The following is a 16917-nucleotide window of genomic DNA, read 5'->3' as shown; positions in this document are numbered from 1 at the left end:
CTCGAAGTGATTTGTTTGAACTAGTCTCGAACTGCTCCTCTCAAGGTGGTTAGGAAGAGATGAAACTTGGTGGTGTCGTTGTTCCCCCTGCCCTCCACAACATAGATGAAGTTGTCGAGGTGGTCGTACAGGTCGGTAAGTCTTTCATAGATCTACATTTTGAGACCTGGGTGTCACCGCTCGTTGGTTCGTCGAGTAGGGCTTTAGAGAAAGTGAGAGGAACTTGCAACTCTGAGTAATTGAGATTCTTGGGCTTAGAGGCATTCTCTATATCCCCTAATCTATCTCAAACGCTCTTCATATCCTTACCCATTACTTCTTTCAGAATGACCTGTAGATCAGGTCGGTTGTGAGGGTTCTCGTTTGGACCTTGGATTGCTGGCTCGACAGTTTGTGTTTCCTTCTCTTGAGTGTTATCCGCTACTAGGATCTTTCATTGGTTTATGACTTTGAGGGCGCACCTCTCCTCAATGGGAGGTGGGGAGGATTCGCAAGTGTTTGGCCATTCGGGTGGTCTGCCTCTTATCAAAAGGTGCTCTCTATCCATTCGTTGGTCTGTTTGATCTACTCCAAGAGGTCAGCGTGCTTCTCCTAGAGGAGAGTGTTATGGGCATGGAGGAAGTTTCCCACCTCATTCGTTTCTCCAACTCTGCCAAAATGGCTTCCATCTTTTCCTCCAGATTGGCTAACCTGGCCTTCTCTTATCTTCTCCTCCCCCCTCAAGGCCACAGGAGGAAGACCTCTCTCTCGTTCTCCTGCTCATCGTGATACTTAGAGGGAGTGTGTATGATTTCCTGGCACAGGTTGTTTTTATGCTTGCTTGGTAGAAAAAACAACTAAATTGTATGCAGTTCCCATATACGGTGCAAAATTGTTAACCTAAAAAATGGGAGGTTCACAAAGACCAAAATGATCAACCATTGGTGAGCTGGGGACAAAGCTTTAATGACTTAACAATAAGGATTAAGTGGTTCACTCTTAAAAATTGAGCTACATCCAATGACGTGCTTAGATATACTGAATGAAGGTTAGAATGAAGGCTTGGTGTAGTTTAATCTCTTTTTTTTCCTTGCGTCCAACCTTACATAAGAGATACTCACCCTTTACATACTATATAGGCCCTCAGTGAACCCCAAAATTCCTGGCCTCTAATACTCCACCGTATTCACATTTAAAGAACCAACTATGTAGACATGACTAGCTAGCTACTCCTACATTCTATAGTCTACACATGGTAACAAATTAACATTCATTTAGGTCTAATTGCATGTTTTTCTGGGCCAACAAGTATCGAGTGCCTTACTCGGTCTTGGGGATTGAGGAAAACCACGCCCGAGCATGTGATCTGACAGCCTTTATGTCCCTTTATAGGATTATGTTCTCTGATGGCGAACACGTGGCTTAGGTTGGTGTTGGTGTAGGCCTGCCCCTGGGACTTCGTGTTATAAAGTTGTCAGTATGTTAACTTGCCACTAGCGGTTGGAATGTACTTTACTGGAAAGTGATCGACTTCTTTATTGGTGCTCGGAGTTGCCTTTTCTAGTTCTATTGGGGGCTTTGGTCTTCCCTTCCTTCTGTAGGCCTTGGTTTTCTTTCCCTTCTTGCCTTGATTTTCCTTTCATTCTTTGGGCCTTGGTCTTTCTTTCCTTCTTTGGATTGTTTTTTAGCCTTTATTGTGCCTTTCTTAGCATATACTATTTGAGGAGTAAAAAATGACGATGCATTAACATTTTATATATTTTTGAATGTCATAACACCAAGCGGTGATTTTTTTTTTTTTTTTTTTACTTATTATGCCTACTCACCCTTTTCCCAATAAAATTCTATAAAAGAGAATTACCCCTTTTTCGTATTTAGTTAATATACATATTTGTGGTGAATGTTTTACTTAATTATGAATTCAAGGAGTACCACATTTTTCATACTACATTTGTATCATCTTTCTAACAAAGGTAGAGGTCACCAACATCCGTGAGTCCCTTTTTATTAGGGATGATACAAATATGGTATGAAAAATACGGTAAAGGCAACAATTTATATTTTGAATACCAAAAATACTACTTTTACCACATTTTTCATATTCGTACAACTTTTTAAAAATATATGAGACACATAATTCATTAAAAATAATATAAATATGGTATGAAGAATGTAAACCGTGTACCATTCCTCATCTAAAATAGGTTTCTAAAATAAAAAAAGGTAGTATCTTATATAGAATTTTATCTGGAAATCTTAGCTTTTAAGTAAGAGAGAGAGAGAGAGAGAGAGAGAGAGAGAGAGAGAGAGAGAGAGAGAGAGAGAGAGAGTGTGTGTTTGAGAGAGTGACAAACACTCTCTCAAAACTGGCGCAGAGGGGATTTATGATAAGTACAGTAGCGTATACCTCGGTCCGCCCAATTATATATAATATCTCTCTGCCCCTCCGCTTATTCCCATTACCATTTATCGGCAGCGTGAGGAACGAGCTCTCTCAGAGAGAGAGAGAGAGAGAGAGAGAGAGAGAGTTTTCAGTCCTCTGTTTCCATCACTGGCTCTGTTTCTTCTCTGTTTTGCAGGTAAATATTTGTGTGTTTTTTGTTACCTTCACCTCTGAAAAGGGTTTAATCTTTTGCTTCATTTATGCCTGCTTTTCATCCCCTTCACCTTCTTCTTTCTACCCTCTTGAATTTTACTGGGTTATGGCTACTTTACTGTTTTTGTTCTGTGAGAACCCTAATTTTGCCATATTTTGCATGTTCTTAAATCTGGATGAAAAATGATTTCCGAGCTGTCATAAAAAAAACCCATATCTTTTAACCCGATTTTACTACAGAAACGAGTATTTTTTTTTTTTTACCCGAAATATTGATGCTTTTATGTGATTTTGCTGCACCTAGAGTATATTTTTGTTGATGTAGAGCCTTGTATTTTTCAGAGAAATATCAAATTTTTGCAAGGATTGAACCTGTTTTTTTTTTATAATCTAGCATGGACCATGACTGTTTTTCTAAACATTTTCCTTGTTATATGTATAATTTTTGTTTCCTTGGCCTATTCGAAGGTTGAAGAGAAGAAGAAGCCGTTGCGATGACGTTTTCTCTCAGTAAGGACCTTATCTTCTTGATCATGCAGTTACTTGATGAGGAAAATTTCCAAGAAGCTCGTCATAAGTAATTTACTGATCTGAATTACCGTGTCTTCATATTTGTAAATGTTTTTGCAGCTCATGCTTTTCTCTAAAATTAATTAATTTTTTTAATTTTAATTATAGGCTTGAGCAAGAATCTGGACTGTACTTCAATATGAAGTATTTTGAGGAATTGGTGCTCGATGGGAAGTGGGATGAGGTAGAGCGTTATCTCTTGGGGTTCACGAAAATAGATGACAACCGATACTCAATGAAGGTCTTCTTTGAAATTCGTAAGCAGAAGTACCTTGAGGCATTGGATAAGTAAGCATTTGAATCGTTAAGATTTACGCTTTGTTTATAAACAGCTGCACTGCCTTGTTTTTTTTCCTTCTTTTTCTTGAATTTGTTATGACATTGTATCTGGTTTAATCATTTGGAATTCATCAGGCAAGATAGAGCCACAGCAGTGGATATCCTAGTTAAGGATCTGAAGATGTTTGCGGGTTTTAATGAAGAATTGTTCAAGGAAATCACTCAACTCCTCACATTAAATAATTTTAGGTATGTGTTCTGCACAAATTTTGTGAGCCTCGAGTCGCTTGCAGTGTGATTCTCTCAACTGGGATTATGGAATTGATTGGGGTTATGCAGGGAAAACGCTCAACTCGCTAGTTACAGAGATGCGAAAACTGCGAGAACAATTATGGTCATGGAACTTAAGAAGCTCATTGAGGCCAATCCTCTTTTCCGTGATAAAACACAGTTTCCTCACTTAAGACATTCAAGGTTGCGGATTCTCATTAACCAAAGGTACAATAGTAGTACGCCATAAGAAAAATGAGAGAATTTGTGTTTCCTTCAAGTGGGCGGATTTTTTTTCCTGTGATTTGTTTTATGGAATTTGGTTTGTGTACGGCCAGAAAAAGAAAAAGGTTCTCATATATCCAGCTTCGAGTTTGATGTTTTCGATCATTTACCAGTTCTTTATTTTTATTTTTATATTTTTAAATTGTAATTGAACTGAATTCAGAATGAATATGGCAGCTTCAATTGGCAGCATTCCCTTTGTCCAAATCCTAGACAGAATCCTGATATAAGCACCCTATTTGTGGATCACTCTTGTAAGAATTCCAATGATTCACTCGCTCAATTAACCGCAAACAGTCAGCTGATGGGTTCTGTACCGAAAGTTGTTGGTATTCTTCCTGTGGATGCAAATGGGGTACTGCCCTTAGACTACTTCATTCATGATTTTGCTTCAGAGTGCTGAATTTTTGAACTGAAAAATTGTTTTTATTTATCATTTGAATTTCTCCTATCAGCCCTTCCAACAACAACCAGCACTGGTTCACCCACCTTTATCCACATGGATATCTATTCCCCCAAACTATCCAGCTGCTTCGGGAGGAGGTAATGGTTTTGGTGGTCTAACAAATCCAGGTAGTTTTTCTTTTTTATTTATAAGTTTTTTCTCTAAGGCTCGGAGTAATGGCCACTATTATATTATGCTTTTTGGAGAAGGAATAAGCTTGTATTGTCATTTCTGATGATATTCTATTGTCTGGTCAAGCTTCATCGGTGAGGGGTCCTGGGGATTCTGATGATTTGTTCAAAACGCGATTAACCGAGGTTTCGGAAACGGTAAGCTTAAAGTCCGTCTACATGATGAGCACAGAATTTGAATTTGGGCCATACTTGTTTATACACTCTGTAGGGTATGTTGCAAGGGATCAATCTAGGACAAAGTAGCACCGCATTCAGCGCAGCAGATTTCCCAAAGACTGTTGCTCGGACCTTGAATCTGGGGTCAGTTCCCACAAGCATGGACTTCCATCCTGTTCAGCATACACTATTTCTAGGTTGGTTTCTTTGAGCTTTCCTTTAATTGATGTTGTTGGAACACAAGACGATCATTTTTTCAATCCAAAGAGAAAAAAATATTACTTTTTAGATTTAAGCAGTAAGTTGACAAGTGTGTTTTTGTACCAGTCGGAACTAACGTGGGGGATATAAGTTTGTGGGATGTTAGTTCTAGGGAGAAATTGCTGTCAAGAAGTTTTCAGGTATGGGATATCGGAGCGAGTTCAATGATGCTAAAGGTATGTTCCCTTATCAACCGAGTCATAATACAGACAACATTTGCATTTTGTCACCGGAATCATCTTAACCTATTTGTTTCTAATGAAACTCAGGCAACTCTGATCAAGGATCCATGTGTCTCAGTTAAGCGTATAATATGGAGTCCTGAGGGTGCTGTGTTTGGTAAGTTCTCGATTGGTTAGTTTGAATACGAAAGATGGTAGCTTTTTCTAGAAAATTTATATGCAATTGTTCTTTCAAACAGGAGTTGCATATTCTAAACACATTATCCAATTATACGATTATTTTGGCAGGAATGAGATTCACCAGCATTTGGAGGTAGGTTATGCATCTTCTAGCTTTTCAGTATATTTCATTTTGCGGTTCTCTTTTCTAATACTTCTATCGATTTCTAGATTGATGCTCATGCTGGCAGTGTTAATGATTTGGCGTTCAGCAACCCAGCTAAGCAACTTTGTGTCATAACTTGTGGTGATGATAAGGCCATTAAGGTTGGCTTTGAAGAAGTGGTGATGTAATAGTTCGTAGAAAACACGATAAACTTATACACCGATTTGTGATTTATAGGTGTGGAATGCAATTACTGGGTCAAAGTTGTACACTTTCGAAGGTCATGATGCTCCCGTGCATTCTGTGTGTCCTCATAACAAGAAAAATGTCCATGTAAGGCTTCGCTCTATCGTATTTTCTTTTCCTTGATTTGTCCCACTTCATTTGAATTCTATGAATGATTTACCCGTTTGTTTTGAAATTCAGCTTTTGCTTTTGTGTTTTAGTTTATCTTTTCAACATCAGTAAATGGAAAAATAAAAGCGTGGTTATACGACAATCTGGGATGCCGGGTGGATTATGATGCTCCTGGTCACTCATGCACAACAATGGCCTATAGTGCAGATGGTAAAAGGTTGGTATACCAGTCCATTCTAATAGTATTGCAGCCTTCACCTATATTTTGGGCAACAGGAAAATTCAATCTTTACTTTGAACTCAATGCAGGCTATTTTCGTGTGGGACAAGCAAAGATGGAGAGTCTAATGTTGTTGAATGGAATGAAAATGATGGTGTAATAAAGAGGAATTACATAGGATTTCAGAAACAATCTTCGGGTGTTGTTCAGTTTGATACAAGCAAGAATAAGTATTTGGCTGTTGGAGATGACTATGCAATCAAAGTTTGGGATATGGATAAGGCCAATATTTTGACTACTATTGATGCTGAAGGCGGTCTACCAGTAAGTTTCCTTTAAAATTTTCATCAATAATGCGTACTTATCATCTAAAGGACTTGTGGCTGTACTAAAACATTAATGTTTTCCTTTTGAAGGCTAGTCCTTGCATTCGCTTCAACAAGGAGGGCTCTTTATTGGCTGTTTCTGCAAACGACTGCAGAGTCAAAATTTTAGCTACGATGGATGGTCTTCGGCTGATGCTCACTATTGAAAGTCACTCGATTATTGATTCAAGAAATGGACCTGAGACTGAAAAAAAGGTCAGCTTATCAAAATTTCTAAGCTGTGTATAAGGTGCAAACTTTCAAGGATTGCAACTGTATTTAATATGATTCTGGTTGCATCATGTTTTCCTTGTGCAATTTCGTACCACGCGATCATGAACAATGTTTTGGCTTCATCCTTCTCAATTCTAAATTTTCAATTACAGTAATCTTAATATTTAGTTATAGTCTACAATAAATTGAACATGTTTTGACAGAGTGGTAGCACCAGAAACCTCGAGGAGGTGAAACCAACCAGATTACCCGAAGAAGTGAACACAACAAGGATCTGGAATCTCACTCAGATCAGTGAAACTTCTCAGCTTCGGACATTGAGGCTCACGGCTTTAATGAAAACAGACAAGGTTGGATGTCTTTTCTGTATATATCTTTTGGCATTAGGGACACTCAATTATTACTCATCCATTTTGAAGATAAGTAGGCAGTAGTTCACTATGACATTCAGGTATCTCATTCACTATGCACTTGCGATTTGGCAACTATATTTTGTTTTTGTTTTCTTATTTAACCACTGATTTTGGAGTAAAGAAAAAGAAAGTTCCTCATTGGCTTCTTTGTTACCAACAGATCTCAAGGTTAACATACACATATTCAGGCAATGCCATTCTCGCATTGGGATCCAGTGCCATCCATCAACTGTGGAGGTGGTCGCAGGATGACCGTAGTTCGAGGGCAAAGGTATTAACTCTATATTTTCTCTGATTCTGTTACATATAGTTCAAATTTGATGATTGTACCATTCCGAATTCTAAAGTGAGGATTGTGGCTATATACAATTTTATATTGTCTAGGCAACAACCAACGTTACCCCGCAGTTAATGCAACAAACTTCAGGCATTCTTATGACGAATGATCTTACTGGTGCTAAACCTGATTATACACTACCCTGCTTTGCTTTGTCTAAGAATGATTCATATGTCTTGTCAACCTCCGGAGGGAAGATATCTTTGTTCAACATGATGACATTCAAGGCAAGTTTTCACATCCCAACATAACTTGGTCGTGGTTGGTTCAGCTGCTTTTATACATGTTATCTCATGAAAACGAAATTTTTATTTCCAAAATTGGTTGGAGCTCTTGATCGGTGACAAGTTATTTGTTTAACTACAGACGATGACAACTTTCATGTCTCCACCCCCTGTAGCAACAAGTCTTGCTTTCCACCCTGAAGACAATAATGTTATTGCTGTTGGCATGGATGATTCCACCATTCAAATCTACAATATCCGCATAAATGAGGTATGTGGTTTCGTAAAGCACAGTGCACAGATAATTGCATTTGTGTTTACTATATATATGTAAATATTTTCTGTGCTCACCTTTTTCCTGGTGTTAGGTTAAGATCAAGCTTAAGGGTCACTCAAAAAGAGTCACGGGTCTTGCCTTCTCCTATCTTCTTCACACACTTGTTTCTCTTGGAGCAGATGCTCAGGTTAGTATTTCATGAAAAGAGAGAATTGGAGTAGTTGTTTCTCAATGTGGAAAAGAGAAAATTGGAAAATGTACACTTAACTACCGAGGCTTAGATATTGAAAGTGTCAAAATAAATATGGTTCTTATGAATAATTCTACACAAAAAAAACAAAAAAAAAAAAATTTGTTTCGTGTTTTGGGTAAGTATACATTTTGTATTTTCTTTCCCAGCTTATTGTGTGGAACTCTGAAAAGTGGGAAAGGGAGAATAGCTGTTTCTTGCGAATTCCTGCTGGGAGGATGCCTACAGCAATGGTTGAAACTCAGCTTCAGTATCACAAGGATCTGATGCACATCCTTGTAATACACGAGAGTCAACTTGCCATATATGAAACATCGAAACTTGAATGTGAAAAGCAGGTACTTCTATTTTGGCACGCACATTATCCAGCGGACCACTTAGCTCTAACTAATCGCAACAATGTAGAAACAGTTATGATGTACACCAGATTACATTTTTTATACCTCGATTATTACATGTTTTCTGTTTATGTTTCAGTGGATTGTAGAAGAATCTGCAGCACCAATCTCGCATGCGACATTTTCTTGTGACAGCCAGTTAGTGTATGCGAGCTTTATGGATGGAACCGTGCGCATATTTACATCAAATCTTCAACTGCAATGCCAGATTAACCCCAATGCTTATTTTCCAGCTGATGTCAGGTGATTAAATCTCCTTGCTATATCTCAGATGATAAATGCTGCATTTTTCCATTCCCATATCTATTTAAACAAACTATTACCCCCACGATTGAGTATAACTTCTTTCTACATTTTTCCAGCAGCTGTTCTGCCTCACACCCGCTGGTTGTAGCTGCACATCCCCAAGAGCCAAACCAGTTTGCCATAGGACTAACAGATGGAGCAGTTATTATCTTTGAACCGCTCAAATCAGAAGACAAATGGGGTGTGCCACCACCTGTTGACAATGGCCTCCATACTACAAATGAAGGAAGCTTGGGTATTGGAAGCAAACGTTGGGTACATGAAGCAAACGTCTCCTTCTAAAAAGGCATAGTTAGGACTTGGGAACTCTACAATTCAACAAGTCCTTGGTTTTTTTTTTTCCTATGTTTGTATTTGTTTTTTTTTTTTTTTATGAATTTCTTTGGTGTGCTGCAATGAATGATATTTTATAACTTTTTTCTTTCAGCATTTCTTCGAAAGGAGTTTTTCAGTCCCTTCCCTCGGAACAAATCTTCTTGATTCTGGAAAAACAAAATTCACAACACAATACCGGCAATGTTAGTATGTCACGTATTGTGATTAATAGGGTGGTGTTATCTATACACATATTTTTACTAATTTCGCACCCCTCTTAATTTTCCATCGTAGGATCGAATGAAGAAAATCAATAAACAAGAATTAACAAGGATGAGTAAAAGTTTAAAAGGGTGTGGGAATCGCACTACCCTTAAAAGTTTTAATTCGCAAGTTTCGAACTTGGTGAAATGGAGCTTCATGGGAGTTGGAATATGATCCAAAGGAAACAACATCAGTACTAGGGCTGGGCAAACGGGGCCTGGACCCGCGGGTAGGGGCGGGTCCAAGCGATTCGGGGCGGGTACAGGGCAGGTCCTGTTTTTAAAATTCTGAAACGGGGCGGGGCGGGTCGGGTCCATGTCATTTGCGGGGCGGGACGGGTCCTAATTGCTGAGAAAATGGGTCCCCGACCCGAACCGTTTCCACCTTCCAAAAATCAGTTGATTTAATCTGATCACTCTGTCTCTGCCTGCCAGACTCCCACACCCACAGTCGACTGACTCGACTCGACACCCCACTCCCCAAATCTCCTCTCCTCTCTCGTCTCAGACCCCTATTGAGTACTGACTCGACTCCCTGAGACTCATAGTGAGTCAGTGACTGTCGACATCACCATCGCAGGATCGTCTCCTGAGTCCTGACTCTCCTTCAATCCTCCCAATCGCGAGTTCCGACCACCACGACACGGTCCACACCAACCTCCCCGTCGAGAACACTACCATCATCCTGCAAATTCCTAGGTAATTTATGGATTAGGGTTTCTGATTTAGGAATTTAGGATTTTTGCATAAGCTTTTCAATTGATTTAGGAATTACGTGGGTTTTTTATTTGGGAATTTAGGGTTTTTGGGGCTAAGCAGCTCAAGGAGTACGTCGATTTAGGAATTACGTGGGTTTTTTATTTGGGAATTTAGCGTTCGACACTTATGTTTTCGAAACTTATGGGTATATGCAATGCAGTTATCTAAATAGGAAGTAACTGCATTGATGTTCCCCCTTTCTTGTTTCTAGCGAGTTTTTTTTATTGGCGGCTAAGAATTGCAAATATGTGTTATGGGTTAATTTTCTGGAAAATTTAGTTGATGCTTGGTTCCCTGCAATTGTTGCAAAAGAAAATGAGGATAATACCTTTCTGATGAAGTATTATGATTTAGATGCTAGGGTTCAGAAAGATATTGTAGATTTTCAGCATTTTCACCCTCCCTCATATGTTATTTTTCTAGGCGGGCTGGTGTTATTTCCATCCAGTGTTCGAGCTGAGAGGATGAGGATGTGCACCGCAATTTTAAGCATAGGATTAAAAATAAGGAACTAGTTTCTTAGAGTTAAGATGGCAAATGGTTGGTGCATTGAACGTGTAATCCCTTTTCTATTTAATGTTTCCATTACGGAAAGGTTCAATATCTCTCCTGGAAAAGAAGAGAAGAGACTGGGGGGTTATCGATAGCTCCATTAAGGAAAGGTTCAATATCACTCTGCATACAATGGAAAAACAGCCTTTTTTTACTTTTTAACATATGGAATGTACAGTAATCACTTGTGTCTTGGTTAAAGGTCATGAAGTATGCCAATGCAAAATACTTAGTTCTTGATTTAGTTGAAGTTTAGCCAGTGCTCCCAGGGAATATATTTATTTGTTGGTAACTAATCAATTTAATTTCGTTCCAGGAAGTATTGACTGCTTCAAGAAGTGTTGGTAACTAATAAATCGACTTCAGAACATACATGTAAACAAATGTTAAAACCGATTATGACTCTCATAACTGATTTCAAACCTAGTTTCTAGTATTGTTGCCTGCCATTCAAACCTAGTTTCTAGTATTGTTGCCTGCCATTCGAGGCTGAAATGTGGCCTAAAAAGAACCTACTTATTTAATAGATTCTTTACTTCATAACACGATTATGTATATCAGTGTAGGAAGTTGTTTATGACTCTAATTGATTATATGATTATGAACTGCTGCGATATAATTGCATAAGCTTTTTGATTGATTATATTCATGCTATTACGGTCTTCTTGTCTGTTTTTCTTTTGTTTTCCAAATTTTTCTGTAGATTTGATAAGCTATTAAGGGATAAAAAAACTTACCTTTTGGTTACATGGCCATCTTTTTCATATAGATCTTAAGGAAAGCACGACTGCACGAGAGCTTGGGGATTTTCTTCTTGTTGGAATACACACTGATCTGACTGTCAGGTATCATCTCCATCTTACTCTCACTCTCACATGTCAATTTCTATGATCAATCCCAAATACTATCCCTCCCCTAGACTAAAACATATAAGTGGTACTTGAATTAATTGAAAGATACTCAGCCAATTCATTTTGTTTATACAACTATATTTCTGTTTAATACTACATGGAAAAACAGGGTTTAGTGATCTTAGGTCCTTGATTGATTGATGTGCCTGGAAAAATGGACTCTTTGCCATTCGAGGCTAAAATGTGGCCTGAAAAGAACCTACTTATTTAATAGATTCTTTACTTCATAACACGATTATGTATATCAGTGTAGGAAGTTGTTTATGGCTCTAATTGAAAACAGAGCATTGTGATTGTTGTGTGCCATGTCAGTATTAGCTGAAGGCCTTATGCATGATGTGTCGGTGGTGTCCTGTTTGTATTTATTTTTCTTGATAGTTTAATTCTCATACAATGAGGTTCAGTTGGAGTATACAAGAAAAAATTTGTAGCCAACATTTGTACCTTTTCTTTCTCATTAGTATAGTTTTTCTTTCTCATTAGTACTCACCCAAGGAAGCATCCTGTCATAACAGTATGCAAAAATGTATGTTTGTGTTACTTCTTTTTGGGTTTTTTTCCCTGGTCAGAACACATGTCTCTGTGATTGAAAAATCATGGTTAGAAACTATCAAATTAATTTTCCTTGCATTCCGAACTATGCCTAATTTTCTGACAATGAAATATTGTTTGGGAATTGGTTTCAGATTCCGGAGCCACTTATTACTGAGAAAGTTTGGAAATTGGAAGATTTTGAATCATATTCTGCTTGCTTACTGGTGAGTTCTTGGTTTGGATGGTTATTTTTTGTTTTGGATGGTTATTTTTTGTTTGGATGGTTATTTTTTGTTTTGGATGGTTATTTTTTGTTTGGATGGTTATTTTTTGTTTGCTTACTGGTGGTTTAGATTCAATGGTATTTTGGTTTGGATGGTTATTTTTTGTTTGCTTACATATACATCTCACACACACACACACAATAAGTACTTGGCCAATATTGCAGAAAACACAGTTTCTTTAGCCTATGGAAAAGAGCATAGTTTCTTGAAACATTTTGGTAAAATGTCATGAATGGTGAGTGCATGCATGCTGCTGCATGTTATTGGTAACTGGCCTGCACACCTTTATTAGCATGCACAATATGGAGAACCTACAAATGACACATGTTTTCTTTATGGCCTGCACACGATTTGGGTTTAAATTATGTATAATGTGTAGATTATGCTTACATGGAGATTATGCTATTTTATTTGATTAATGAATATAGTTCCATTATTTAATTTTTACAGATTTTTACATAATGTCTCAATCTCAAAGTCAAAGTACCCCTAGTAGTACTAATGTAGCATCATCTACGGCTACATCACCATGTCCTCCACAACCCACACAGTCAAAACCATCAATGCCTCCCCCAAACCCCTCATCCTCCAGAAAAAGAAAAGCACCTCCTATTCCAAAGACAAAACAACCAACTATAATAGCTTCACTAGAGAGATCTTTTTCTGAGAGATCTTGGGTTTGGGATCATGTCACTAAGTGTACCGTCTCGGAAATACAAGAAGTAGAAAAGGATGGAAAGAAAGAGAAGGTGGAGGTACAAGTATTGAAGGCTAAGTGTAACCATTGTAACGCCCTTTTTGCATGTGATACTAGTGGGGGTGGAACTAGTACTTACATTAAACATATCAATAGACATTGCAAGTCATATAAACCAACTGATGAGTTGCAAAAGGTTCTAGGTAGTTCTGGACCTTCTGGGGATGTCAAAAACATGCTTGTTGCTAAAGGGTGGAGCCAAGAAGAAAGTGTGGAAGGTATTATTGAGTTTATTGTGATGGAGGAGGTACCTTTTAGTATTGTGGAGAGTGAAGGGTTTAGGCGGATGATGTGCAAAGTCCAGCCTAGATTGCATGTTCCATCTCGGAGAACTATCGTGAGGGAGTTATTCAGTATGTATGATAGCATGAAAGATCAGTTAAAAAAGGAGATACACAATCATAGAGTGAGCTTGACTACCGATACATGGACAAGTGTGCAAAATTTGAACTACATGGTGCTAACTGCTCATTTTGTAGATGATGATTGGAATATGCACAAAAGGATTCTAAACTTTTGTTTGATTTCAAGTCATGAAGGCAAAGAAATAGGGAAGATGATTGAGCAATGTTTGGTTGAGTGGGGGATTGAAAAGGTAATGTGCATTTCAGTTGACAATGCATCGGCTAATAAGGTGGCAATTGAGTATTTTGTTCGTAAAATGTAGAAATGGCCTAATAGTAAGGTGATTATGAATGGCAAGTTTATGCATGTGAGGTGCTTAGCTCATATTATCAACTTGGTAGTGAAACATGGGTTGAAAAGATTAGAGACAAGTGTGGATGCTCTTAGAAATGCCGTGCGGTTTGTGAGATCAAGTCCCAGAAGGTTAAGTTATTTCAAGAAATGTGTGGAGAATGAGAAGTTGGATAGTAGGGGTCTAGTTGTTATGGATGTGCCTACTAGGTGGAATAGCACATACATGATGCTAGAATCTTGCTTGAAGTTTAAAAAAGCATTTGAAAGGATGATCGAAGATGATGAAGCCAATATATACACCACCTATTTCAGTGAAAAGGTGTTTAGTGATGAAGGAGAAGAAGTGGCGGGTAAAGGGAGGATTGGACCACCTAAGGAGGAAGATTGGGATAGTGCAGAAGTGTTTGTGAAATTTTTAAAGGTCTTCTATCTTGTAACTTTGAAAGTTAGTGCAACTAAGTATCCCACATCTAACATAGCTGTTCATGATGTCATTGCTGTGGAAAACGAGATAGAAAAACTTTTTTTGCCTGAATATATGCAAACTGGAAGACCTGCAGAGTTGGTGCTACGTGATATGGCATTCAACATGAGAGCCAAATATCGAAAGTATTTTGGTTCAATTGAGTCCCTTAATCAAATATTTGTAATTGCCCTTGTCTTAGACCCAAGGTTCAAATTGAGGCACTACATGCACTTGTGTAGAAAGCAATTACAACTTCTTGAAGAAGAGATTGAACAAAAAAGTAATCAAGTGAAGACATTGTTGAAGACAATGTGTGATGAATATGCTAGTCAAGCTTTCGATTCACAAACACAACAAAAGGGTAGAGAAGATTTAGTTCTTGACACTTCTTCTTCAAGGGTAAAACAATCATCTTCTAGTGTGCCAACAGAAAATCCAATGATATTTAGTCAAATCATGGATGATTGGGAAAAGGAACTAGAAGACAACGAGGATATTGCGCTTGCACATGAGGTGGATAGGTATCTCCTTGACACTGTAGAGAAAGTACCACATGGTTCACAATTTGATTATTTGAAATGGTGGAAGTTGAAAGGGAGGAGCACATATCCCACACTTGCTTTGATAGCGAAAGATGTCTTGCCAATTCAAGTGTCAACAGTTGCCAGTGAGAGTGCATTTAGTGGAGGAAAGAGAGTAATTGACCCTTGTAGATCATGTCTCCTTCCTCAAACAGTGGAGTCATTGATGTGCCTTCAAAATTGGATAAGAAGTGAACCAATTGGCAGCATTGAGTATGAAGCAAGTCCCGCGGAGCTTGAATTTTATCAAGAGTGTGAAGAAGGTAATTATCTTGTTTTTTATAGTTTGGTTTATAACTTTATATTAATTGGTTTACAATTAACGGTTGTTCTTTGTTGTAGAATATAAAAGAAAAAGAGCAAATACTATATCTACAAGTTCAACAATCTCATCAAGTGTTCCTGAAATTGAAACAACTCAAACGAATAAAGGAAAAGGAATTGCGGTAATATTTTAAACTCAAATGAATAAACTTTAAATTTCAATAATTCAATTTGAATGAGGATAGATAATATGATGTTGGACGTTAAAAATGTCATGTTTATATTCTATTTTTGTTTACAGATTCAATGAAGATTGTTGTTGGAACTTGGGCGTTGGAACTTGGGCGTTGGAACTTGGATTTTCGGATATTTTGTATGTTAATTTAATTTTTAGATGTTGGAAGATGTAATATTATTATTTTGAATGTATTGTTAATCTATGAACTTGGATGTTGGACTTTGTATTTAGATTGGATGTGAATAATGGTGAATTTGTGCAAAATATGCGTAAATGTAGTATGTGACTTTCTGCAGTTGCAATCTGTGCAGTTTTGTGCAGTTTGCAATCTGTGCAGTTTTGTGCAGATTGCAATCTGTGCAGTTTTTTGTGCAGATTGCAATCTGTGAATCTGTACAATTTTTTTTTTCTTTCAAACAACCAAAAAAAAAAAAAAAAGGGACCCGTGGACCCGGCCCGAACCGGCCCGTTTCAATAGGGCCGGGTAATGTCCGGTTCTTATATTAAAAAATGTAATCCCCGGCCCGGCCCGGCCCGCCCCGTTCCCTTTGAACCTAGGTCCGGTCCGGTCCCTTCAAAATTGGGCCCGGCCCGGCCCGTGCCCAACCCTAATCAGTACACACACAAAAAAAAAAAATTAAATAAATAAATAAAATTATTGTACGTTCACTTCTTTTCTATCTACTCCTGGTTTAGATTACTTCAAATTATTACTAGGAAAATTTTATTTGAACTCATATAGCTTATCTCTATGCCGAGCAGCTTTAAATGTAAATTGAAATTTATCAAGTACAAGATAAAATTAGCAATAAAACTGAAATTTATCAATGAACTCAAAGTCTATAATCAGACTACTGTCACGTAATTTTTATCCTACATTCATTCTGGTTAGAACCCGAAAATGCTCTCATAGAGAAAAACAAATTCTTTTTAATTGATGGATGGTGATTTTGTCTAACCTTTGCCTCCATAAAGCACTCCCACCTCAAATATTTCTGCTTTACTAATTGTACCCACCAATTTTGATGATGTGTAAGCACCTTCCAACCTAACTTAGCAAGACAGGCATTATTGAACAGTTCACTCTTTCTAATACCCAACCCCTCATTACTCTTAGGCTGACAAACCTTATCTCAGGCAATAGGATTCATTCTGCTATCCCTACCCCAGAGGAACTTCCTATTTTCTTTATCAAGCATCTTTGTAAACTTGTTTGGGTACTTAAAGCAAGTCATCACGTGATTCGGCATACCACTAAGGTTGATTTAAGAAGAGTTACTCTACCAGCTCTAGAGAGGGTATTGGCTTTCCAGCCCACTAGTTTATTTTTTATTCTCAACATGATATCCTTTGTATTCATAGGATCTCTCC

At 37.9% G+C, this 16917-nt stretch overlaps 1 protein-coding gene across 3 annotated transcripts; it reads left to right on the top strand.

Moving 5' to 3' along the window:
• The first annotated feature begins 2333 nt into the window (after positions 1-2333).
• LOC137717334 (topless-related protein 1-like) lies at positions 2334-9287 on the top strand. 3 transcript variants are annotated; one of them, XM_068456653.1, is made up of 25 exons: positions 2335-2558; positions 3044-3152; positions 3254-3433; positions 3560-3673; positions 3764-3922; positions 4157-4334; positions 4435-4552; positions 4683-4753; positions 4827-4971; positions 5102-5211; positions 5305-5374; positions 5457-5530; positions 5608-5703; positions 5780-5875; positions 5989-6116; positions 6209-6443; positions 6536-6700; positions 6922-7068; positions 7292-7402; positions 7516-7695; positions 7835-7963; positions 8061-8156; positions 8369-8557; positions 8697-8860; positions 8980-9287. In XM_068456653.1, the coding sequence occupies exons 2-25, from the start codon at positions 3070-3072 to the stop codon at positions 9203-9205; spliced, it is 3264 nt and encodes a 1087-aa protein (XP_068312754.1). In that variant the 5' UTR covers positions 2335-2558; positions 3044-3069; the 3' UTR covers positions 9206-9287. The 3 variants fall into 3 exon arrangements, with proteins under 3 accessions (XP_068312753.1, XP_068312754.1, XP_068312755.1); XM_068456654.1 differs by having other exon boundaries at positions 2336-2558; positions 8983-9287; XM_068456652.1 differs by having other exon boundaries at positions 2334-2558; positions 5102-5374; positions 8983-9287.
• The last annotated feature ends 7630 nt before the right edge of the window (positions 9288-16917 follow it).

The sequence above is a fragment of the Pyrus communis genome, chromosome 15 (genome assembly GCF_963583255.1).
Source record: "Pyrus communis chromosome 15, drPyrComm1.1, whole genome shotgun sequence".
NCBI classification, from domain to species: domain Eukaryota; kingdom Viridiplantae; phylum Streptophyta; class Magnoliopsida; order Rosales; family Rosaceae; genus Pyrus; species Pyrus communis.
This window is presented reverse-complemented; position numbering and strand designations above follow the sequence as displayed.

Excerpts from the sequence above, each read along its gene's own strand:
- LOC137717334 (XM_068456652.1), top strand. The coding sequence starts at position 3,070 with ATGACGTTTTCTCTCAGTAAGGACCTTATCTTCTTGATCATGCAGTTA. Across the intron at positions 4,335-4,434 it reads TTCCTGTGGATGCAAATGGG|CCCTTCCAACAACAACCAGC; the intron begins GTACTGCCCTTA and ends TTCTCCTATCAG. Across the intron at positions 8,558-8,696 it reads AACTTGAATGTGAAAAGCAG|TGGATTGTAGAAGAATCTGC; the intron begins GTACTTCTATTT and ends TTTATGTTTCAG.